We start from the raw sequence: 26,522 nt of genomic DNA on the forward strand, positions 1-26,522 counted from the left end.
CCGACTTTAATGTTCAGTGGGTCACAAACAAGACCAGTCTTCGAAGAGGAGGGTTAAAATTTGAAGTCTCAACTTCATTATGCAGCTGTATCTTGTTGAAAACAACTGTCTAGTAATGTTGTTTGGAGCACCATTTTTTTAGATGCCATTTCCTTCTTCATGTTAATTCATTAAAAAAAGGCTAGTGTGGCCTATTTGCTTGCAAATACTTATATTCTCTGTGTCTTTTTGTGCATTTCTGCATTCACAAGCCTAATCTTAAAAGCAGGATGGTAGAGAATTTCTTTATACTACCTCATGTTTGTTTTCCCCGGCTAGCTGTGTTCTTATTGTTTTGTTTTGCTTAAATATTTTGCATTTGCCTAGCATATTGATATTACAGCAGTGTGTTGTTATCTTTGCTGCATGCATACTTCTCTGCTTCCATGAAACAGTATAGCAAATACACCTCCATGCAATAATATAAGCAAAGAGAGAGAAGGGAGAAAAAGTCTCTCTCTAAAAAGAGATGTCAAGAAGTTTAACAAGGGAGAGCAGAGATAATAAATGATGCGGCAGTTGCATATCAGAGAGCATTATGCTTTTTATTTGCAACTTCTTATCTGAAACTGCAGATACTTAATTATTTGTATTTTTTTATTACTTTAGAAAGCTGGCACGTTATTAGGTTAGCACTAGCATTCTTTGATTAGAACTAGCCTTCATTCTGCTCAAAACTTGCAGAGCTGCTTTAACAACAAATCTCCAGGATAATTATTCTATTTTGAAGTTTGCAATAGGCTCTGTCATCCCTTGTTATGTACCTGGGGATAGGCAATGATTATGTCCTTATTAAGTGCACATTCCAAAAGCTGAAGTTTCCTGAAAAGCTGTGCTACCAAAGAATGCACTCTTGTGTGGTACATGAGTACATCTTGTAAATTATGGTTACTGTAAGGCTGTTATTTTTCTTTTTCTGGATCAGTACTTATAGCTAAGGTATTGGTTTCTGTAACTTGTGTTTATTTAATCTATATAAACTATGAAGCAGTGATGGTGATTTTGTGTACTTTTGTTTCTCTCAGTCTCAGTTCATTTTTCTGGGAAAATGAACTGTACCACTCTTCTGCATTATATTAGTCATGTTTTTCTTCTTTTTGACAAAGGTTTAAAATACTTTATTTTCATTTCTTTGTAGGACCCTGTCACCCAGCCTTTGACAACATCCCCTGCTAATCTTTTGCAACCTGTTGATAACAAATGGAAGAATGTAAGTGTAAAGTTTTTGTCACATTTGTGTGTCAAGACTAGAAGTGGGAGAAACTTTACAGAATTCTGTAAATTTTCATTTAACTGGTGAAAAATGATATGCAGTGATCCTCTATGATAAGTTGACCAGCTAACATGTGAAGAGAAACTCTTTAGTGAATACAGCTGGTTATGTAGAGACAGAATAGACCTTGAATGGATTGTATTCCCTCATTTGTTTACACAGTCATGATTTTGCATATAATTCTGTTCAATAGCTCTTCAAAATGGAGCCAAATGCTCTTCTGTATAAAAGGACCAGAAGCAAGTAAGGACTTGAAAATATTGGATTGTCCTGCCCCTCTGCCTTTACTTTGCATGGATACCATGGTTTGGGTTAGAGGAAAGGAGTTGTGTTCATAATGGTTGAGCTGGTTGGAATTTGGACAGCAGTGGAACTGTGGGGTTCAGGACGAGCTGTGGAACTGGGGTAGGAGGATGCAGGACTGACTTTCTGGAACCCCATAGCAAATAGCTGTGATGTACAGGCAGGTCTGTATGTGCCAGTCCCACTGAGAATGCTGGCATGTTTTTTTGCAGCTATATAGCATCTTGTTTGTCACCTATTGATTGCGGCATGGTATCTTAGTGACAGATATCTGACTTACAGTCTCCCTTTCTCCCGTTCAGCTACTGATTATCTTCTGATGTGCTAGAATCCATGAAACCAAGAACTAGGAAATATGGCATTACTGCTTTAAAGTCATTATAAACAGTCCACTCACTTTCTTTTATCTTTTACTGTAAATTCATTATTCCAGGACCACTTAACTTATGGCTGGACAGAACTGATGTGAACTAATTGGTTACAAATATTTGTTGTATTAAATAATTATACTATCTCCTTGTGAGATTTTAAAAATATTGAAATAGCTTTTCTTCAAAAGTTTAAGTAATTTTTTCTTTTTTTTTCTTTTAATTTTCATGTTGAAGATGTTGTTGAGCAGTTCCTTCATTAACAATTATTTTTTCTCTTGTTACAAGGAAGAGAAGTTTAGAAATGAAGGTGAAAAAAAGTCTTTATTTCCTATTTAAAAAATAAATACCAAGGCTTTATATCACTTTTTTTCTTCATATTTTTTGCTAAGGTAGCCTAAGATACAATTATCAAATCAAAGATTAAGAAATTAAATTTTTAAACTTCAGGTTTATGTAGTATTTTTACAGAGCCTGATGCCTATTTAAATGTTCAGAGTATAAAGAGATTCTTCTAAAGCTAAGAGGTTTTGAAGGTTGAAAGTTGAAGGGGAAAAGTTGGTAGTTTGTTCTGAAAGGTTTTGATTTCATATAGAAAAAATCCCAACTAATAGAAGGTTATTTTTTTCCAAAGGACCTGCTTGAGATAAATGTGAACTTTGAAAAGACAACCATGTCAGTGCTGTTTCTTTGTTTTGGAATTACTTTTCATGTGGCCTCTACATGTGGAATTCTGTAATTGATGCATGTGTTTTGTAAACTGGTTGAAGGTTTAGTAGTTTAATAAATTTAATTAAAGCTGTGAGCTTACAATTTAAAGTTTGATAAGGACTCCAAAAAAGAGATATACAGAAGCAATTCTTTAGTGGAGTGAGCAAACCTTGAATGACAACTCTGTATAATCCTTATGTCTTATACAAAGAGACATCTTTGTAGTGGACAGTTAACAGACATTTCAGATAAGGGACCTGGACAGGTGAGTTCATAATATATACTTTTCATCTTCCTTTACAAATGTACTGCTGTATATTTCAGGCCACACATTTTCGGTCTCCACTTCTTCAACAGACAGAAAACCAGGTGTCTCCAGCTGCTGCTCACCAGGGTCAGCAGGCTGTCACTGATGTCATTCAGCAGCTCCTTGAGTTATCAGAACCAGGTCCCGTAGAAAATAACCAACCTCAACAACCTGGTCAACAGCTCAACATTGCGGTGGGAATCAGTAGAGATATTTTGCAGGTAAGAGCTCAGTGTGAGAATAGCTTTACATTTCGGTGGTTTCTTTCTCATATTGTAGTGAAAATGATTCTGAGTATTTTCAATTATAGCATTCCTTATGCATTTCTAAATCATTTATCAGTAAAGAAAAAAGTGTAAGGATCTACTGAATGGGTATGGAATGCACCAAGATACCTTTTTGTATAATAATGCAAAAGAAGGGTTATAAAAATTTATTATATGGCCTAGAAGAAAACTTTAAGTGTACACACCCATACATGAATATTTTTATTGATCACTTTAGCTTTTTTTTTTCCTGTTGCCTAGAAGCAGCTTGTGGCATGTCCTTAGGTAATGCCATGCTTAAATCATGATGACATTTAAGAGGGGAAAAATATTTTTATCTGGCTAAAAAATGAGAATGTATACATGGCCTTTACCCTGTTCTAATTAATAAGGGCTATTTGACTATTTCCTATTTGTGCAAGAAATGTTTTTCCGAGGTCAGTTTTTCCTAAACTATTAGATTCTGTCCTTGATATATCTGGCAATAGGAGACGCTGTGTAACAGAAGAGAGGCAGGCCAGTGAATCAGCTATGTGTGCTTGTTGTGCAGCCTGCACCACATAAAGGCACAAGCAGAATGGGACCGGGCAGAGAAGAATATTCTTTAATATTAGCTGTAGCCTGCTAACCTTGAAGATATCTTTTTATCTCTAGCCTTTTAAGTACCATTTAAATTTCTTTTTGGAAGACCCAAATATTACATGTAGCTGTGTGTGGGTTCACCATGTTACCTGTGGTGAGTTCTGTAATGTCTGGAGTGTGATGTGTGGTTGCAGAAAATAATGTGATATGTAACTATTATCCTGATAGCTATTTAAACAAAAAATGTTGTTTCCTAAAAGGCAGCTGTCGGCAAATAATAACTGCTGGAAATGCAACTTAAAATCTTAACAGACAATCAGAAGTCAGTGTTGTGTAATAATGTGTTTGTAGGTTTGAAATCTAGCTGAAATTCTGTGAGAATGAGACTTCTAATTCTTTTAAATGTATTTGCATTATATCTTCCAAGTAGTTGTTTGAGAAAAGTTGGGGTAACTGTGGAATGTTTCTTTCTTAATCTAGAAGTTTTTTTGTTCTTTTTTAGCAAGCATTAGAGAACAGTGGGTTGTCTTCAATTCCTGTCTCTGCACATTCTACTGACTGCAACCAGGCTAAGACTGCTGGACCCCAGGATCAGAACCCAGATGTCCCAACTCTCTCAAATCATCAAGCTGATTCTAATAATGCAGAACAAGATAAGGAGCAAGAGAGTACAGATAAACAAGATAAAAAAGAAAAAAAGTTTATTAAGAAAAAATCACCATTTTTGCCTGGTAATGTTGCCACTGCTTTCTACTTGTGCTGTAAAGACTGTAGTATTTATGTTTATGGCTTTATAAAGGTATTCCCCAAAATGTATTGTGGATCATTGATGAACTTTATTGCTCTTATCTCAAACACAGTGTAAGATATGAACAATAGTATCTATTACAGATTATAGAAGCAATAATGCTTCATGTCACCTGTCTCTGGAATAACAGTACTGATGTGATACTGTCACCATAAATATGTGTTGATATTCTGCTTCCCTACTGTGTTGTGTATGTGCAAGCCTGGGTTTTGTCTAGGTGTGCTTAAATGCAATTTCATTTTCAAGATTGCTCAAGCTTTATGGCTGCTAGAAGTTTGTTCCAAGTAAAGCCATCATACTTTAGTGGCTTGCCTGGTAGAGACAGCACTACAAGAAGCTATTGAGCTCTGTTTGTAGTATCTTCATAGATACACTGATGTTGCTTTTTCTTTTGCGAGGGACGAGGGATGCAGAAATTGATCCAGAGTCAAAAATTCAGCTTGTTCAGCCTAACTGTGGTAAAAATCAACATTAACGTTTTCCTCTGGTAATAAGTATTTTGTTGCTTGTGTATAACTTTAATAACTCTCTAGCTCTGGCTGCAAATAAAAAAGTCACTGCTGTACAGTCAAACACTTTGACAGGTCAAAACCTTTGTTTTTTGATAAAGTATTATGACCTCAGTGTATTGACATGGTTTACAGGAAAAAACCCACTATGTAAACAGACTTAAATGAGCAAGTATCGGATATTGAACAACATATATAAATAAAAAACTCTTGATAGGATTTAGAAGGGGTTTTTTGTTTGGGTTTTTTTGTTGTTGTTGTTGTGAAAAAGCATCCTGTTGCCTTAGGATAGAGCTTAGGGTTCTTGGATCATAAAGCAGCTTTTGTGAAAAAAAAACCTAGCCTTAAATTTTAAATCTATCAGAAGGGCTTGTTCTGCAATTTTTATTCCTTTAGAAGTTTGCAAAAGGTAATTTAAGTCTGAATTTGCAGAAGAGAGGGTTGTGCTAAGTATCTCCTCCAGTTAGATAAGTGTTTAGTACTTAAAATAAATTGGTGTGGTTATGGTTGAAGACTTAGTCATTGTTGGATAATTTTGTTAGATATAGTATTTATAAGTTAACTGGTGTATTATGTTGCATTGCAACTACACTCTACATTTTTAAGCGGCATAGAAACTGCATTGTTTGAATTTCAAGAGGAGTATCTTGGGTTTTGTTTTTGTCATTCCAGCCCATCACCAGTTTTGTGAAGCAGAATGTATCTGATAGAGAAGTTAGTCATCTACAAACTGTATTGTGATGGCATCTATTTCACAAAAAGTTTTGTTTGTGTAGTTTGATTGCTTTGTATAATGATGTCAATGTAGTGGGATTTTTGAAGAATTGTTAAAAGGTTTAAAGCACATTCATTTTGATATTCCTTATTTTAGGTTCTATACGTGAAGAAAATGGAATAAGGTGGCACGTTTGTCCATATTGCTCTAAAGAATTTAAAAAACCAAGTGATCTAGTGCGCCACATTCGCATTCATACCCACGAGAAGCCATTCAAGTGTCCCCAGTGTTTCCGCGCCTTTGCAGTTAAGAGCACTCTAACAGCGCACATAAAAACACACACTGGCATCAAAGCTTTCAAGTGCCAATTTTGTATGAAAAGCTTTTCCACCTCAGGGAGTTTAAAAGTTCACATTCGTCTACATACAGGTAAGGATTCAAAATTGCTTTCCTTATTTTCCATGATGTGGGTGAAACCTTGAATGAAAAAAGACAATGTGAAATGTATAAGTTATAGACATGTCTATCATGTCATTGTTATTTATCAGAGAATGTATAATTTTTAGTGTCTTGTATGATGAGTAATTTTTTGTCATAACTTTCTAGTGTTTCATGTCTTTGAGACTTTGGTCTCTTACAAAAGCCATGGGCATTTGGTTTTCTGATGATGACTCAACTGTTGTTCCTTTTTAATATCACTATTGTGAGTGTATTTAATTGTGCTTTTTAAAGAGTCATCGTCTTTCATATTTACTCTGCATTTTCCCTCCCCTTCCCTACACTTTTTGATAATTTCACTATGTTACTCAGGACTCTTTGGTTACTTCCCATTTTATCTTCAACATTGAGGTGTTGCTTGATGTCTTCACCAGCTTACCTGTTTTCAGTATCTTACACTGCATATCCTAAAACTCCTCTGTTCATATGGTCCTTGTTTACATCATACATGATGTCCTCAATATCTGTTTTTCTGTGGCTGAACTATTCTCTCCATAGAGAAAAATGAATTTTCTGCATTTGGTGGACAACCTAGTTGTTTTCCACTTTTCTTATCTTATTCTGCTGACTAATGTTTCATCAAGATAAGCTCATAAATGCACTGCTCTTTCCTTTCATTCCTGTTTATGTAATTACCTTCTGCAGAAGTGTCATTCATTGACAAGGTGCATTTGGTGTTCAATGTGTTTTATAGTTCGATGCATTTAATCCATGAAATATCAATGTTCAGTTCTTCTGCAGAAAGTTTTTCACTTTGAGTTTTTTTTTTGTAAACTTGCAAACCAGCATTTTTTTCTTCTTGTTTAAAGTTAGCCTTACTTTATAGAAAAACTCAGACTCATTGAGAGTGGCAGAAGCACTATGTGGCTTAGAAAATAGGTAGTCCATTGTTTATGGAACTGCTCTGTGGTTTCATATGATGTACTAGCTACTGTATTTTGAAGTACATTTTTGTACATGTTTTCCACCTGTGATTTTATCAAGCTTTCTTTATAATACCCGGTCGTGTTTCCTAGCCTTTTTAAGTCACGAGATTTCCCCTTGAACAAAAGCTGAAAGTAGTTCAACCTTGCCTGTCTCTGTAACTTATTAAGTTCTCCAGTATCCTTTTCAAGGAGAGATTTCTACTGGATTTTGCATTACAGAAGTCCTTCTTTGGTATTTCCAGTTGGCATGCTTTTTGGACTGCTGTCAAACAGTGTTGACATTTTCAGAGGCTGATCTTGAATTTCTTTAATTTTGTCACATGACTGTTCCTCTGTTTTATCCTATTATATAACACATTTGCCTGTGTGTTTGCTGATTTCTTTTTCTCACAGTTTTTTAAAAGTTTGTTTTGGAAGGACTTTTACCTGGTACCTGCAATTCTTAGGATAACTTCTGGAACATTTGAAAATTGCTGTCACTTTCGCATCATTCAGTTTCTTGATAACAAACTGATTTAAGTCATTGTGTTTCAATCAGTTAGAAGTTCAGCAATTTAATTGTTACTTTTGATTGGGTTTCATCAATCTGTTTTGAAAACCTATTTAAGAATAGACACTGTGATAGAAAACAAAAAAGCAAATTCAGAAAAGAGAATCAGTGTTCTAAAGCTACATTTCTAGATTGATGGAAATAAAATCCCAGACTAATCCTTTTTCTTTTTAATCTTTTGCAGGTGTTAGACCTTTTGCTTGTCCTCATTGTGACAAAAAGTTTAGAACATCGGGCCATCAGAAAACTCATATCACTTCTCATTTTAAACATACTGAACTAAGAAAGCTGCGACATCAACGTAAACCTGCAAAAGTTCGAGTAGGAAAGTCGAGTGGTCCAGTACCAGACATTCCTTTGCAAGAGCCCATACTCATAACTGATTTAGGTAAGGAGCAAGTAAATCTATACTCTCTTGAAATTTGGATTTCACTGGAATATAAAAGTCACAGTTCAATCAAGCAGACATTCAGAGCTTACTCATAAAGGTGCACTTTGAAATAATAAATAATCAGAAACAATCAGGCTTCAGAAAAGTGCCGTATTTTATACTTTGCTTGCACTAAAATCAATAAGAAGGATATTTGTTATTTACAATGAAATTGTATAATCCTTACTGGAAAAAAAAGTGTGTTTTTACATTAGGAGAGGAGTTTAATTTAACTATTATTAGACTTTTGGTATAGAAAAGATGACAGACAGTTCATGACTTAGATTCTTCTTAACATGGTCATGTTTATTACAGATTACAGATATTAATGAGTCAGTGTGTTACATGATTTTAGAGTGTTTGTTATAATTATGACCTCAGCTAAATTAGTGGTAATCATTAGTGGTCATATTTCAAAAAGGGCAGAAAAATTCTCAAACCTGCTATGGAGAATTCATACAGTTCCTTTAATTCTGTTGTAGAATAATTGTCACAATATTATGTAAAACCACTTTTTGGAAGGAAGTTAGTTGTTGTACAGCCCAGTTAGTTGTTGTACAGCCCAATCAAGACATTATATTATTGTCCAGTAGAGGTCAATGTAGGGGGTGAGGTGTTTGCTCTTAGTTTGACTCGCCAGTCTGTGAACTCCTGCCTTCTCTGCCATGTAATCGTCTTTACAGTGGGATCTTATATTGCTTATGTCTTTAGTTTATACTGATAAAATCTTTATCACTCTTTAAAAATACTTTTGCTTCCACTGCTTCCAGGAGTTACTGAAAGCAAGAGTAAGGGTTATTTTAGTATCAGATATAAGAAACTTAAATTTTTGGGGCAGAAGCAAAACTTAGCTGACAGCTTCAGACACTCCAATCACACAGTATTTCTTTCTTGAATGAACCCTGGAAACTGCTATAGTGCTTTTCCCTGATTTTAAAGAGCCACACTTCAATACAATTAACATCTGCACATCGAAAGTCCGGTTTTTGGAAACAGATGAATCTTAACAAGAAATGCTATAAAAATTTTTTTCTACAGGTGCTGATAACACATGAACTTCACTGATATTGGAATTTTCAATGTAAAAATAAGAAGTTGTACTATTTGTCTAGAGGGTGTCATGTTGTTTTCAACCCCCAACAATATTTCCATGTTTGTACCCCCCGCTCCACAAAAAAAAAATTTGAGTTCTTTTAGAGTTGTCAAGAACCTAGTATTGTTGCTCAGTAATAGTGTTAGTCTTTGACTGGCACCTTTGTTGATACATATTTTGCATTTTAAAATAGTCTTAATTTTTCTAAAAGCCTATGAAAAAAAGTCTGCAAATTGTATCTGTTTCAGTGTTTGTTTCATTTTACTTCAGTAGTTTATGGTACTTAATGATTAGGAAATGCAAAAAAAGTTACTGGAATTTTTTCAAGGCTTTACTACAGTTCCAAAGATGGAACTAATGGGAGGAAATACACTTCTTTATAAAACGTTCCCATTTGGATTTATTTTGCTGACATGCTATGTCCAGAGTAGCACCAATTTTAACTATTCTAACAGTTCAGAGAAATGTTTCATTTATCTGAGTTGAACAGGTTAAGTAAATAGTTCGGGAGTGTTTTATTAGAAATCAGTTATTTATATAATATAGTTATTTCTGATTTATTATGTATCTTATTGGAAATTTCTGCAGACTAGAACTATTATAACCTGGTATACACTCATAAGTTAGTCAGCTATAGTTCATTTAAAGAGTTAATTGAATTATTCCAATCTTGTAAGATCAAAAATAAATTTGAGAGTAAATATTTGTCATGGAGTTTCTCCTCTTCTGATTTGTAATACTTGTGTCATCTCCTGTATACTACTACTAATTATCATTAAAGAAGAATGCCAGAAGTAATTTTAAAAGTAGGGGTTTGGGTTTGTTTTTGGTGGGTTTTTTTGGTTTGTGGTTTGTGTTTTGGGGGTTGTTGTTGGGATTTTTTGGAGGTGGTTTTGGTTTATTTTGGTAGGAGTTTTCTTAACAGAACATGATTCTATTGCACTAACTGAGTTAGTTGGGGAAGGCAAAGCAAGTTTTGGCATTTACGTATATATAAATATATATATGTATAACATACATGTAAAAACATTTTCAAGTCTGAGAGATATAGTTTTTAGTTTTTATTGTTGCCATCTCTTCTTAAAATTGAGAGAATTCTCTCTCCTTGTCTTCTGCTCTTTTCAATTACATTTGAAATTTAGCAGAAACCATCCAGGCTTACCTTTATGAATATGAAACATAACAAGCTAGATGAAGCAGTCTGAAGAAGGAAAATACAATATAAATGGCTTTTGTGGTGAATATTTAGGACCATTAAGAGATCTTTTTGTATATTTGCTGAAACTTTTCATCATTCCATCAGCCATTGTATTATTAGTATTGTGATGGGTACTTTTGAGTTCACAGTTGTGTGAATGATGATGAGTTGGTTTACTTGAGAAGTCTGCTATTATCCCCATTCTGTCATGATGTTTGGGGTTATACCCTTCTGTTGATTGCTTCTGAGACAGCCTACTGCACTAACATTTCAATGAAACCTAGAATGGTGGGTTGCAGGGGACCCTAAAGATCATCTATTTCCAGTCTCCCTGTAATGGGCAGGGAAACCTTCCACTAGACCAGGCTGATCAACACCTTGTCCAACCTGACCCTGAACACTTCCAGGGATGGGGCATCCACAACTTCTCTAGGCAACCTGTTCCAGTTAATCACTACCCTCACTGACATCTAATCTAAACCTATCCTCCTTCAGCCTAAAGTCATTACCCCCTGTCATATCACTACGTGCCCTTTAAAAAAGTCCCTACCCATGTCTCTTGCCCAGCCCTCTTTAGGTACGAAAGGCTGCTATAAAGTCTCTCTGAAACCTTATCTACTCCAGACTGAACAAGTCCAACTCTCTCAGCCAACTGGACATTTAGTAGTGGGAACTTCCAACTGAATTTCCAAAATGACACCTGAGTGACTTCAGGGACCAGTGTGTAAAAAGCATTTGTTCAAAAACATTGGTTTGAAGTTTTGGGGTTGTTTTTTTACAATAAGTTTTTGGAGGCACTCAGAGAATTAGCAAAATTGACTGATTAGCTGAAGTAGATGTCTTCATTAGATGAAGTAGAAGTACAACAATTTTTAATGGACTACTTTTATCCTTTAAGTAATGTCAGGTAATCATGGTGTTTTATACTTTCCATAAAATGCATATTATAGTTATAGTATACATCTGGGATACACTGATTAAATATCACTTGGTTAAGGTTGAGGTTGGAAGAAGAAGATATTATTGGATCAGCAGTGAATTTGAATCTGTCAACTTTTTTAAAAGTTAATGCTTATTTTGGACATGGACACTCACTGTAATGAGGTGGACCTCTGGATAAAAGAAGAACTATCACTAAAATAGCATGTGCAGTGTAGTATATATAATGCTAAATAGATGTATGCATAATTTTAAATATGTGCTGGAAACATACACAGTCTTAATATTTTTGGATGCTCTAAGTTTAATCATGCTTTCTTTGCAAATGCTAGCTCTTCAGACTACTGCAACTTTGGATAATTTTACCAATTAATTTTTCCTTTTTCTGTACATGTGTTTATGTGTGCAGGTCTTATCCAGCCAATCCCAAGGAATAGCCAGGTCTTCCAAAATTATTTTAACAGTAATTTTGTGAATAATGCAGAGAGACCATACAAGTGTTTTTATTGCCATCGAGCCTATAAAAAATCTTGTCATCTAAAACAACACATCAGGTAAAATAAACACAATGAAGAAAGGAAATGTGTGTAATATGAAGTTTATGGAAAAGCATGAAATTTATATAGTATTCACTGAAAAGACTTCTTTTTTCTTACCATCTCTTAAAACAGTGAACCAGTGGTAATTGATTTTTTTCTGTTAAAGTTGGAGGAAGCTTTGAACTAATTCATATCTGTATGTGGTCCTAGCAATGCAAGTGTTCGGTGTGCAGTTTAGTTTATTAACACTTGGACTGTTTTTTTCCTAAACTGTGTATAGAAAATAGCAAGCATTGCTTGTGAATTCTTGTGGTAATTTTGTAATTGCATACTCCAGATTGTCTGCTTTGTATGTAACTCCTGGTTTCGAGAAGGAAAAATTTAGAATGGAGGAGAAGCAGTGGAGGTAACTAATCCAACCTTCTTTTGAAAAGAAAGGGTAGCTTGAAAATGAGATCAAATTGCAGTTTTACAGACAGTGAACTTTGACATTAAAGTTATTAAAGTTTTAATTTCTAGATTTTCTTAACTGAGGCTTCTTCCATCCATACAACTGTCACCTTAGTTTTGTTTATTTTGCTCATTTTAAAATTTAGTCCTTTAATAACTTTGTAAATCAAACTGTTAAATCTTCTGCTTTCTCTTGAAAAGGTCGCATACTGGTGAAAAGCCATTTAAGTGCTCTCAGTGTGGAAGAGGTTTTGTGTCAGCTGGAGTTCTGAAAGCACATATTAGAACACACACTGGATTGAAAGCTTTCAAGTGTGTTGTATGCAATGGGGCCTTCACTACTGGTGGTAGCCTTAGGCGACATATGGGGATCCATAATGATCTTCGACCGTATATGTGTCCGTATTGTCAAAAGACATTCAAAACATCACTAAACTGTAAAAAACACATGAAGACTCATAGGTATGTTTACAATTTTTACATGAATCCTTCAATATAGTTCAGTAGCTGTTCCTTAAAGATACTTGGAAAGGCAGCTTTGCTCTGTAACAAATGCATATATTTGACTATGGATGTTTATTTATGGGTAGCAAACACATAGGTACCTTTTGAAGGTGTAGTAAATTATGGTGTATAATAAAAATAATAAATTTTTCACATAAATAGTTACGGTAAGTGTCTAACTGAAACCACAACAAGGCTTTCTTACCTTTCTTTGCAGATATGAACTTGCACAGCAACTTCAGCAGAATCAGCAATCCTCTTCAATAGATGATTCTACAGTAGATCAGCAGAGCATTCATGTTTCTACACAGATGCAAGTGGAGATTCAAAGTGATGAGCTACAGCAGTCAGAAGCTGTTGCAACAGATCAGCAGGCTATTTTAGAGTTAGACCAGCAACCAGTAGTAGGCACAGAAGAAGCAGCACTAGAACAACAGTTGGCTGACCAACCTTTAGAGCAAGACGAGGGTGAGTATTTGAAATACAATTAGGTTTATAATGAGGTAAGTTTACAAGTTCTCAAATAATGGTTTCTTGACAAATTTCAGTCCTTTGGGTTTCAAGACAATGCAAGTAAACAACTAGAAAAATATGTGGAGTAAAGGCTAGCTACTTAGAGTATATTGTACAATTTCATTCATTGTTTTTTAGGTTTAGTGTTAAAATATAAAAAGATTGATTAAGATTTGCACTCTTTAGTAGTAGCAAACAAAACTACTAAACTAATATACAGAAAAATAGTACAAAATTTTACCACATCAGCTCTTATTAATAAAAAGCACTTCTGTATAATCTACTTAGAAAGTAATACTTGTGTTTTGAGGTGAGAGAATATGAAATATTTGATGTACTTATACATAGTAGTGAAACAAAGTATTTTGGTTTTGCTTATTTGTTCTTTTTCATGGTGTAATGTTAGCAAGTACAACAGGGGAATATAAGTAAAGTGTGCTATAACCCAAGATTTAAATACCTGTTCAGCCCATAATTTTTTACTTATTTTTAATGCAGTGAAAATTCAGTGACTATAAAATATAGGAGTTTGGAAACAACTGAAATATGCAGTTATTTACATCTTCTTGATATTTTTCTCTTTTCTTTTCTCCTCCCACCTTCTCCCCTTCCCTTCCCCATTTCAGATAGATTTGTGACATCCCAGCATGCTTTACAGGAAAACATCACTCAGTTTGAACAACAGGCTATAACACAGCAGCCATTTGATCAACAGGGCTTATCACAAGGTTAGTAATGAATAAAGGTTTTACAAAAGTAATTTTTATAAATCTGACTTTTCAGCATAGCTATGATAAAGCACTTCTAAAGTAAGCACCTGCACTCAGAGTAACTGCAATGCAGAGGACTTGCAAAACAATTACTGTTTTGAATCTATACTTGGTAGAATATTTTGAATACTTAAATATAAATAGATTTTGCTTTTATGAGCCGATATCTAGTCATTACAGTAGGGGTTTTATAGTCAGGCATTTCATATTCTTTCTTTGATTGTGTTTGAAATTGCTGTGGCAGTTTACACAAATTTCCCCCTAAATATGCATGCTCATAACCTGAAATGATCAGAAACACAGTAAGATTTGACTGAGTAGCTGTTTGGATTCATTTTGAAAAAAGATAGTGCAAAATATAGTCATGTAAAAAATCATACTTTCAGCTCTCCACAGCAGTTTCCTTTTGTATTTTATAGAGCAATGTAAGTAACAAATTAAGAGATTGGAAGCATTTGAAAACTTTTTTTCCCTATAAAAGACAGAGAAATGTGTAAGGCTTATGTAGCCTGCAAATAATGAAGAAGTGACTGCCTTTCTTTGCTTTTCAGAACTGGATTTCTTGAATTGTTGCTTAGTATGAAGCTACTAATTTTGTTTGGGTTTGTTTTGAGGTTCTTTTTGGTGGTTGGGGTTTTTTTGGGGAGGGACAGGGTGGGCACGTGGAGTTCCTTACATGGGGAATGTTCAAGGGGTTTTCATTTGTTTTGGTTGGGAAGCATACCTCAGTGGCTGAGCAGCTGATATAGTGTCATTTTAAGTTTTATAGCGTCTTTTGTAAAAACTTAATTGACTTGGGTAAGTTGCATGATACTGTGAGAAATAGCATAACTTTCTGATTTTAATTCTCTAGGTTGTGCTGCTTTGTATGTAAAGAAAAAAAATTAAAGTCTCCACCTTTATTAAACAAGACTGATCCAGGTCCTCTTAAAATCCTATGACGATTTTCATTGGTTACCTTTTACATTTTTTCAAATGAATGAAAAGAGACTACAGAAAAAAGTGCAGCCTTTAACTCTATGTTAATCTGAAGAGTGGTGGTGGGTTTTGTTTCCTTGTTAGTGGCTCCTTTGAATTTGAAAACCCAATATGTGAACATTGTTTTGTTATCTTTAAATTAAACTTCAGTTTTTACATATGTGTATCTTCTCTATTAAATAAATATTGAATGATTTCTTGGGGAGGACAGAGACTCTTCTAGAACTCACAAAACAATTCTTTCATCGTCAGAAATCCGGACTGATCATCGGTACATTGTAGAATTGGTACAGAGAATCAGAACATTTGTGGTGTGGGCTTTTTAAAGTCTCGTTTGTATAAGATGTCTCCTATTCTACTTGGAATCTCATCCACAGATTCCCAACTCTTTGAAGTTTCCTTGAAGATCCTGGAGCCCTTCAAAATTTTTGAATTTCAGGTAGGTAAGCATTTGCGCGGATGCATGCGTTAAATTGGTCGACCCTCTCCCTATGTCTGCATCTGTGCTTCATGCTCCTAATTTCTTTTTCCTGTCAGCTAGGCAGAACACTAAAGCTTAAAACACTATGTTTTTTTTATCCTTGGTATTTATAGGCTGTATTCTTGTTAAAATATTTTGGTTCAGTGTTTATTAATAAAACTATGTAGGAGTTATGAAAGATCTTTGATAGGTTTTTTGATTTCTCTTTTTTAATTTTTTTTAAGAAAAAAAAATCTTAGCATTTCAGCCAGATGAGACTGATTTCTAGGTCTGCACAGACCTGCCAGAACTTACTCTTTCAGGTTTGTTTGTAATCTGTTGAATTTCTGGTTTGTTCAGATAGGTTTTCTTCTTGATGTGTTCAGACTTGTAAAGAAGTGCAAATCCTGTGAGGGTGCTGCTGTATCGTAATCTATGATTCATTTGAGCTAGATTTGAAGACTGAGGAAAAGGACTTGTGTTCTTGGTAGTTTATTTGTTCAGGCATCTTCATTTCGAGACTTTTTAGTGATGTCAGAACAACCAAGTGTATCTTTTATATGAAATTGGTTTGAGGTTATTGAATAATATGTCACCAAATGTGTTTTCATATAAATTACGTCACCTTTTCTTCCTTTAAAGTCTCCCTGTAAGCATGGTTGAATGATAATTCAAATAGTAGTGATAGGTGAGTGACCTTGAAAAACTGCAAGAATTCCAAATGCTTCCAAATGTTATTCTGTAGCCCATAGAAATATACCTTTGCCACCAGACTGCTGTTTTGCTTTCCTAAGAAGTTGATCTGCAATCTTAGGACATTCTGATTTTTCAGTAACTATTTACGCACTGATTCCAGTCAGTACTGTTCAGCTGGTTGCAAAAGTTGCCTAAGAAGCAAGCCTGCAGAACATTTGATTGCTAAGCACTGGTCCCAGCTGAAGTGCACATGTGCGTGTAGATGTTGGTAATGTTAGAATTCGAAGGATCTGTCAGTAAAGATTTGAAGTTTTGTCTAAACTAAAATATTGTATTTGCTATGAGTATCATGCTGTTGTTTTCTCATTCTCATGTGCAAGACACATCTTTCCACTTGTAAACTGATTTCCAGAGTATTCTATTTTGCAATATGTTTTGTTAATATAGAAGACAATAGGTTGGGTGATGTCCGAAAGCCAAAAAAACCCCAAGCAACGTAAATGATTACTTGTACTGAAAAATGCAAAATGCAATTCCAACTTTAGAAGACTTCATAGTCATAGTAAGAGACTCCCCTTATTATACAGAGCCTTAGATGTTCTCTGTTCTTTGAAGATTGATCAAAAGCTTCAGGGAAACAATATATAGCGATGAAAAAAAAAAGAGCAGAAAAAAAAGGTTATGAAATTTATTTCTCTCTCAGACTGAATGTCTGATTTTTGGTGTTTGGTGGTGTGGGGTTTTTTAATGCTGTTCTGTAGAAATTTTATGGTGGTAGCAAATGCCTTTGAGCATGCTCAAGTTGTCAGATCTTTTTTGAGTGGAAAATGACCTTCATGTTAGGTGTTGGGCAAAATGGGAATGCATCAAATATATTCTTGTCACAGCTTTGGTCCATATTTATTTCAGAACTACTTTCGGAAGTAGTATTTCTTTCTTTTTGTCCTCAAATACCTCTACATTCAGAACTTTTCTTCTGAGCATTTTGTTGCACAGTCCTGGGAAATTTTTCAGGATGTTAATAATTGCTTTTATTTAAACACTGTGAAGCAAAACAGGTCATGGTATAGTAACTTCTTTTTTCCTTCTTAGCTAGTACAATTTACCTGCTGATTAAAAAAAGTTTCAGGTTTTTTAGGTAGCTGTTTCTTTGTACATTTAATAGTTATGTCCTTTTTTTTTTATGTAGGGCATAGAAGTGACATCACTTTGCTTCAGTTTCTTGAGTCTTGTTTTTTCTGTATACTCATCTAGTGTAGTGGGAATGCCATTTTTCTATAAAGATACTTCTAAAATTTATTTGAAAAGCATAAATTAGCAACCCTTTTATCACTGCAAAACTTTTCATTGCTGTTCTTCAGGCTACTTTTTTATTTTGTCATTTCACTAAGTAATTGAGGTGCAAGGTTCACCTTGTTGAATCCTTTTTTTTTTCTTGTAATCTTGTAGGATTACAAGTTGTAGGAGAGAAAATTATATAGAAATTGCAACGATAGATTTGGTGTCAAATTATGACCTGATTAATAATACTTTCAAGATTTGTTTACATTTCTGGGTTTTCATTCTATGGTGTAAGCAATAGCATACAAGTAGGGTTTTTTCCTCTACTGATTACAGTATTCTTCTGGTGTGGAAAGGGTCTTTTGGGAAAATTTCTGCTTAAACTTAACACATCCAAGTTTCTGTTATACTGTAATTCAAAATATTCTTTAAGCATTGCTTTTTGGCCTTTGATGCTGTGGTCTTCTGATGTGGGTTTGTTTCTGCCCTTTTTTCATAATCTTCACCCTTTTTGTCCACTAAAGGCAAACTGCACAGAAGTACTAAAATTGTTGCCCATACCTTAATTACTGATACTTGTGGTTTCATTTTTTTCCACATTACATTGTGGGTTGTTTTTTTAGAAATATTAGGACTTAAAAGGGTTGATAAAGGACATCTATAATAGCATTTAAAAACAATGCAATCTGAGCTATATTTCCCTGGCTCTGAATCATTGTTGCTATCATTTCATCCATTCATTTAGAAAAGGAGGTGATTAAGATCTGATATTTTGGGAGAACAGAACCAAATAAAAATTTCAGGTCTCTTTACTGGAAATGTGAATAAAAATATGTTTATTTTTTACTTTGCAGTTTGCCTTTGAGAGGCTCTACTTTACTATTATCTAAAGAGTGGGAATATGTGGAGGAGATCCAAAGTAGGAGAAAATGGGGTTACTTTATCAGAAACTGGAGTTCTCCTATTGGGTCATCTCCTCCACTCACCCGCCATCCTCCCCACTGAGCTTTGCATCCTTGTGATCGGCTTCCAGTGTAGTTAAGGGAGCGTGGTACCAACGTGGATAAAGGGAGATGGGTCAACCTGTTTGACACATGCATGCTTACATACAAGAAATTCAAAATTTCAATGGCTCTAAGGTAATTGTGGCACTCCGAAGAAACTTCAAACAGTGTTTTTCTGTGGAGGAGATTTTCCAATAGAATTCCAGCTAATGGTAAGTAACCCTATTATGCATATTACATAGATGCCAGAAACATTTGTGTCTTTTGACATTCAACAGTGAAGAATACAAGTATTACTATGTAGTAATACTACTTAACTTCTTTTGAAGGTAGTTTTCAGAGAAGTGTGGTGTTATTCAAAGTCCAATTCAGTGTATTTTCCAGGTTTATGACTGTTTAATTTCTGGCAGGTTTTACAGTGAACGACAGCTACAATCAACAGACTCAATTTCCAGCTGTACAGCAGCTGCAGGATTCAAGCACACTTGAATCTCAGGCTCTTTCAACGAGTTACCATCCACCAGCCCTTCTTCAGGTTCCAAATACAGACACTATTAATGTAGTAAGTACTGCTAGAAGGCAGGCTTCATTGTTTTGTGTTCAGTGGTGAGTTTCTTTGCACCATTTCATTGGTGGTAAGTAAAATAAGAAATCAGAAAAGTTTCAGGATTTCTTTTCTAGATTGCTTATGTTTAGCAACTGGAAAACGGGGGTGGGAAGAGGATAAGTGACCTGATTACATGTTTCTAAAAAGAAATAGTATGTTTTGGTGTTCTAGACTTAAAAAAGGATATAATGCTGTAGAGTTGGATTGCACTGTTAAAACTGAGGAAAAAGACATAAAGTTATGAAATAATTGTACGTTATCACACTATCTTTTGTCCTAATTCTTTGATTTCTATAGATATATGTGATCAAACAATAAAAAAACATTGCACATGTATAGTGGTCATTCATGGAGCTTGCATATCGCAATGTGTGATGTTGTTCTTGTGTGGTTTTCATCTCGTTAAATTTGTAAAAGAACTCAATTGCTAAAAATACAGTTTAAATATAACTTTTATGATGGTAGCAGCACCTAGCATGAAGACCACCTGTCGTAATGTACTTAATATGATCTGCATGAGTTATTGTCTCTTCAAGCTTGATTGCGAATTGCAAATGTCAGTCAGAGAACTAAAGTGGGGTTTAGGATCTGGAAGAGTTGGAGTAATTTCAACCTACAGGCTTTGGAGTTTCCTTCTCTTCAAATCTTAAAACATGCTGTTGTTTTTAAGGATTATTCTATAGTGGCTTTTACTTACAGGAATGCTCAAAAAGTAGTGAAGTCTTCAGCAGCACTGTGTTTTGCTACTCAATGTTTAAAATGGCTTCTCTAGTTTTAAATTTAACTCCTCCAACATTAGAAAACCTAGACAAGTTAAATACGTTTTTGTGTAGATTCAGAAAAGTATAAATGCACCACATTGTCTATTTATTCCAATACAGTAGGTGAACATTTTGGTGCCTGCCTTCTCACTATGAAAGAGCTAGGTGTCATATAGAACTCTTAATTTCTTGTCAAAATTTATGAAAGCATAAATTTGATTACTTGTATTGACTGTAAATGCTGTAAATTTTTTGTTGCCTGTTTGTGTGACTTTATTTCAGTATCATGTTATTGAAATTTACTTGAGGCTTTGATTTTTAGACTACTCGCTTGATACAAGATCAGTCACCGCAAGAAGAACTTGAATTGCATACCCAACGGCCTCATTTTCTTGAGGATAATGAAGATCAAAGTAGGCGTTCCTATAGGTTTGTTATACTTCTATGTTCCGTTACAGAATTTCCTGAATCTTTTATGGCTAGTAATTGTATACAACTAATGAAAACAATTTTCTTCTAATAGATGTGAATATTGCAACAAGGGTTTTAAGAAATCCAGCCATTTGAAACAACACGTACGATCACATACTGGTGAGAAACCTTATAAATGCCAACTCTGTGGACGTGGTTTTGTTTCCTCAGGAGTTCTTAAGTCACATGAGAAGACTCATACAGGTAACAGAGTATACCAGCTCTATATTATTTTAAACCATGTTTGGGTTTTGTAAATGTCCTGTGTAAGCAAACTTAAACAAATAGCATGCTACTTATTTGTTTCTGTTACTTTAAGGAGTTAAAGCATTCAGCTGTAGCATTTGCAATACCTCCTTCACAACTAATGGCAGCCTTACCAGGCACATGGCAACTCACATGAGCATGAAGCCTTACAAGTGCCCATTCTGTGATGAAAGCTTTCGAACAACTGTTCACTGCAAAAAACATATGAAAAAACATCAGACAGTCTCCTCAGCTGTAGCAGCAGCTACAGATACAGGAGGGGGAGGTAAATTATTTCACTTTTACTTTTACAGTCCTTACTCCATAAGAAATACAGATGTTTTGGTGGATTACATGAATGCTGTAACAGTAATATTACAAAATAGCCTTCCAGCATGGATAATGTCTGATGTCCAGAGCTGCTAAAATTGCTGTGTTATCTAAATTGTTTAAAGAAATGTTTTCCAGGATCTGTCCAGTGTATTCAAGGTACTGTATGTGACATAGTTACTTTAGTATGTCACAAAGTAGAACATTTTTTGTCCTAAATTACTTATACCCGTATTAGTTATTGTAAAAATAAGAATCAGAAATTCAGCTTTTTTTTTTAAATGAAGTACGGACATGAGTAATTAGACCTTTGAAAGAGATTAAAGTCCAAGCACGTAATGTAGTGGCGATGTGTTTAATAATAAACCCTTCTATTTTTTATAATTTCAGCTGATAGCTTAAACTAAACAAACATGTTTTTTTGTTTTGGTTTGATTTTTTTTTTTGTTTTTGCCTTTTTTTTTTCTTAAAAGTTGCATGTGTTGAAGATGATGATGAAAACTCTGAAAGAACTTCCAGAAAATCTCGTCCTGGTGTCATAACTTTTACAGAAGAAGAAACAGCAGAACTGGCAAAGATTAGGCCTCAAGAAAGTGCCACTGTCTCAGAAAAAGTTCTTGTCCAGTCTGCTGCAGAGAAAGACAGAATTAGTGAGATCAAAGATAAGCAAGCAGAACTGGAAGCAGAACCCAAATATGCCAACTGTTGTAGTTATTGTCCCAAAAGTTTTAAAAAACCCAGTGATTTAGTCAGGTAAGGAATGAAAAAGTTTTGTGTGTTTTTAATTTACTAAATTGTTCACCAGAAACTTAAACAATAATAATTTCATATAACTCTTTATGTCTAAGTTGAATTTTTAACTCATATTTGCATAACGTCAAAATATAAAATAGATTTTCTGACTATGACTAACCCAGCCTTTTCATATTTATTTTCTTGCAGTATTGAAATTATTATTATGAAGTTTTTGAATAAATTATTTTTTCTTGCTATAAGATCTGCATGTAAAAGCATGTAAAAATCAGTTGGAAAAAAAAGGCAAATACTTCAGTTTTCTTTACTTGTTCTGCTTAGTGTTATGATAGTATAAGTATTTAATTAATTCTAAAGTTAGTAAGATAGAAAATAAATATTTTTGCAAACTGACATAAAAGTAGAAATTCAGATGTACGTGTATTCTGGAATTATTAGGCATGTTCGTATCCATACTGGAGAGAAGCCGTATAAGTGCGAAGAATGTGGAAAGAGTTTCACTGTAAAATCCACTCTGGATTGTCATGTTAAAACACACACAGGTCAGTAAGATTTTGAATGTCTGTGTTTAGAAGCTGGTTACTTTCTTGACCAGCTGTTTTCAGTACAGATCTTGCAAGGAATGGTATGTTTTCGCTGGGATCTAGCATATGGCACAATGAATGGCAGTAGTCAGTGAAATTTGGTACTTATGGCATCATCAAGTTAATCATATTAGGACATTTTGAAAAATCCATATTATTACAGCCTTCTCTATTAGTAGGCTTCTAAAGCAGTTATACACTTAGCTTCTGCAAAAACTATGTGTGCAAGTATCCATAACATTTTTGCATCAAATCTTCTGTAGCATTTCGATGATAAATGATTTTCCTGAGCAAGAAGGTGGAGTTGAGGGATTTTATAAAGTTAAACTAGAGGAAAAAAATTATAAACATTAATGTTTGCGCTGCTGAGTAAATTGAAAAAGAAGAGTACAAAAAATTTGAGCGTTCAGCTGTTTGAATCATGCAAGTTGAATATAAACCTAATATCTGTAATATTTAGGTTTTTACAGTAGTTTCTCTGTATTCCTGAGAGAGGTCTGATTTTAATAGAGGTGTTCTTCAACCCTAATTTTGCATTAATTAAAAAACTCTCTAAATCTTTCATACTCGTTTTCTTCTTACATTGAACTTCTGTAATAAACCCAATCCTGAACTAATTAATTTCTAAAACTGGCTACAGTTTCATTAAGCTTCATTATTATCTCTTTTCAAAAGTACAAAAGACAAGACAGAAAGCTTTTAATACTGTAATACATACTTATTTTGCTCATGGAAACTCCCTCTCTGTTGCACTGTATTTGTATTTTCTTCTGTTGTTTAGTAAGAAATACTACTTATGTGTTACATCAGATCATCGCGTAGATTAGTATCTTGTCTCAGACAGTAGCAGATGCTAAGGATAATCAAAAGAACAAAGCAGGCATTTGGTCATGTATGTCCAGGTTCAAGCAGTTGGAACGTTGTGGGACTTAACAAGAGATTGCATCTCTTTGTTCACTATCTTTAATGGAATATTTTACATTAGATTTGTCCAGAGTCAGGTAATAATCTCCTTGAATATTTAAATAACAGGACTTCAGATGTTCAGTTTGCTCTTTCCTGCTTACTTTTTTTTGTTTTCTTCTCTCTCGCTTTTATTTTTTTTATTTCCCTTTTCTACCATTGGGTGGAGGTTTTTTTATATAATGAGAAAGACTGCTAGATGGCTTCCTTTGTGGCACCCTGAATGTGGTAGACAGCTTTTCTGCAGCCCAGATTCCCATTGTCTTACTGGCTCATATTATTGGGCTCTTCTCCATTATTTGAAACAGAACCTTGTCAGAGTTTTACTTCGTTTTGATGAAGAAAAAGTGACAACAGTGCCCGGGTTTTGTAATCTAAATCTGTCATTTGAAGTAGGTTGAATTGAATTCAGGAATTTGATGAGAGATTCTTCTGTGTAAATGGAAACTAGAATTCAATACCAGGAATCATAGGCACACATTGGTTTTGTGATTTCTTTATGAAATGCATTGATTTCTTTCCCTTGTTTAGCTAGAAAGCAGTATTGTGCTGGAAGGTCTGGGAATTTCAGGAGTTATAGGGAGTTTTCAGCTGCAGTGGCATGTTTTCTGCCAGATATTTACATTATGCTTTTTGTGAATTGTACAACTGTGGATTTGGTTAAGGAAATAAACTCCATAGTTTGCTGTTACTTGTAGTACATTAACAATTCCATTTGAGACCAAAGATTTTTTCAGATGTTATGCAATCTGAAAGGAGAGAGGATAAGGAGGTCTGTATATGTATAGGCCAGATTTCTGTACTTCTAAATTACTTTGAGGGGCTGGTATTTTTGTCTTATGATGTTATCTCACTTAATTTTATTCATTTCCTACCTGTAATCCATTAATTCTAGTCAGTATTGTGGCAGTATTGAAACAGAAACATAAAGCTGCTGGAATTAAAAAGGAAATGAATAGCCAAGTAAGTAGAAGCCAAATGCTGAAGAGGTTAAGATAAAACTTTTAATTCTCTGGTTTACGAACTGTGTAGTTAGAACAACTGGATTAGTCAGGAAGGTGAGATGAGGAGGAGGACAGAGGCATGAAGGTCACCAAGTTTGATTCTGCATGAAAGCTATTACAGCATACTCAGTTTTAGTAATAGGAAAAAATTAATATGCCCTTCACTGAGATCCTTATTTCATTTGAAAAGCAGACAAGATTATAAAGAAAAAGTCCAGTTATTTCAAATTTATTCTGTTTAGATTAGTCCAGAATATGTTGGGGTTTTTTGTTAAATGCGTGATTTAGTGCTATCAATATTTTAGAGCTTTTATAAATTCCCTTTCTGTTTTTGAAACTTTTCCAGGCCAGAAGCTTTTCTGCTGTCATGTGTGCAGTAATTCTTTTTCTACAAAAGGGAGTCTAAAAGTCCACATGCGTCTGCATACAGGAGCAAAGCCCTTCAAATGTCCACACTGCGATTTACGGTTTCGTACTTCGGGGCGCAGGAAAACCCACATACAGTGTCATTATAAACCGGAGACAAAGAAAGTTAGGAAGCCTGTTGCCCGCACTTCAACTGAAGGACTACAACCAGTCAGCCTTCTTAATTCATCCTCTACAGACCCGAATGTTTTCATCATGAATAACTCCGTTTTGACAAGTCAGTTTGATCAAAATTTACTTCAGCAAGGACTTGTGGGCCAGGCTATTCTGCCTGCTTCAGTGTCAGGTAAAAATGGATTACGTGGTGGTGGTGATGTTGAGATCAAGTTCTGAACTTTGCTTTCTGTTAGAGTTCAGAAAGTTATGGCAAACACTGCTTGCCAAACAGGTAAGAGTTGTACTGAATTCATGGTTCGATGCACATTGGTGACATAAATAGAAATTTATTTATTTAAGAACGAAGGGGAGAACGTATACAGTTCACCTAAAAAGATCTTTTTGTTTCTGCTGTGGTGTTGCACTTCAGAGAGGAAGAAATTATAGATAGCAAACAGCTCTGAAGTACTTGTATTCCTTTTGGTAATACTCTATTGCTTTTTTTTAAAAAGAGGAGAAGCAAAACAGTTATTCTGTTTCTCTGCACCAGTTATTTACATGAATAATGAAGATTTTTGGTTTTCAAATGCTTACATACCTTTATTTCCATGTTAGTACGTAGCATGAACTTTGACACTTTGATACTGAACAACATTTGTGCTGTGCAAAATGTGGCACATTTTGTGTGTATATTCAGAGTCAGAATGTAAATATCATGTGTGAGTGCTGCTGTGTTTAGGTGCGGCACACTTTCCAATGAAATTTATACCAATTTCTCCAGGTTTCCAAAGCTGTTCTGGAGGAGTTCTTGCTTTGTGAGATACTCACTAGTCGTTAAGTAACAATCCTTAAATCACACAGAATTTATGAAACTTTAAAACAGGCAATCATCTACTTCAGATTGTTTTTCTTGGCATAAAACAAATGTTGTCTACGTAGCTTTTGTCTTGATTTAATTTATAAAAATAAACAAACTAAAAGAGGTAGTCAATATTGATAAATAAAAACATTATAATATAACTGTTTTCTTTGGTAGCTGGAGGTGACTTAACTGTGTCCTTGACAGATGGTAGCTTGGCCACTCTTGAAGGAATACAGCTACAACTTGCTGCTAATCTGGTTGGACAAAATGTTCAAATTTCTGGAATAGATGCCAGCAGTATTAACAACATAACATTACAGGTAGGTTGCTTACAATTTCTTGCTTTTAATTTTATGGAGTCACTTTGAGGGCTGAAGAAAGTTTAAGGAGCATACATAATTCTAGAAGAGTTCTCTAGAATATACATAATTCTAGAAGAGTGAGGCACATGACAATACCTTGCTGTATGAGTTATACAATGTTAGAAGACTTAAAAAATAGCTGCACAATGGGGTATTTTTCTGGTTTGGTTTCTTTCTTTTTATTTTTTTTTTACTCATCTGGGATTTTGGCATATTGCTTTAAAATATGGTTTTTTTCTTTTAACTGCATTTTGTCTCTTCACTTTGAAAGTACTTTAGACTCTCACCCAGCTCACAAAAGGCATCTCCCACTCCGATCCCCCGAAATAAGCCCAAATTATTGCACA

At 34.6% G+C, this 26,522-nt stretch overlaps 1 protein-coding gene across 7 annotated transcripts in view; it reads left to right on the forward strand.

Annotated features, from left to right (window-relative positions):
• Positions 1-26,522, forward strand: part of ZNF236 (zinc finger protein 236) — a 70,247-nt gene that overhangs the window by 23,806 nt on the left and 19,919 nt on the right. For 4 of the 7 annotated variants that reach the window (XM_027745310.2, XM_027745305.2, XM_027745308.2 and 1 more), the window contains exons 8-24: positions 1,178-1,249; positions 3,019-3,222; positions 4,352-4,580; positions 6,038-6,310; positions 8,040-8,243; positions 11,925-12,069; positions 12,706-12,966; positions 13,226-13,476; positions 14,148-14,249; positions 19,121-19,272; positions 20,401-20,507; positions 20,602-20,753; positions 20,869-21,081; positions 21,599-21,878; positions 22,317-22,420; positions 24,776-25,141; positions 25,988-26,133. In XM_027745310.2, the coding sequence (XP_027601111.1) occupies positions 1,178-1,249; positions 3,019-3,222; positions 4,352-4,580; positions 6,038-6,310; positions 8,040-8,243; positions 11,925-12,069; positions 12,706-12,966; positions 13,226-13,476; positions 14,148-14,249; positions 19,121-19,272; positions 20,401-20,507; positions 20,602-20,753; positions 20,869-21,081; positions 21,599-21,878; positions 22,317-22,420; positions 24,776-25,141; positions 25,988-26,133 (3,261 nt within the window). The remainder of the gene's footprint in view (positions 1-1,177; positions 1,250-3,018; positions 3,223-4,351; positions 4,581-6,037; positions 6,311-8,039; positions 8,244-11,924; positions 12,070-12,705; positions 12,967-13,225; positions 13,477-14,147; positions 14,250-19,120; positions 19,273-20,400; positions 20,508-20,601; positions 20,754-20,868; positions 21,082-21,598; positions 21,879-22,316; positions 22,421-24,775; positions 25,142-25,987; positions 26,134-26,522) is intronic. The other 3 variants (XM_027745306.2, XM_027745307.2, XM_027745309.2) reach the window with 3 other exon arrangements.

Source organism: Pipra filicauda, unplaced genomic scaffold, assembly GCF_003945595.2.
Source record: "Pipra filicauda isolate LSUMZ 115617 unplaced genomic scaffold, ASM394559v2 scaffold224_size1409572_pilon, whole genome shotgun sequence".
NCBI lineage: Eukaryota > Metazoa > Chordata > Aves > Passeriformes > Pipridae > Pipra > Pipra filicauda.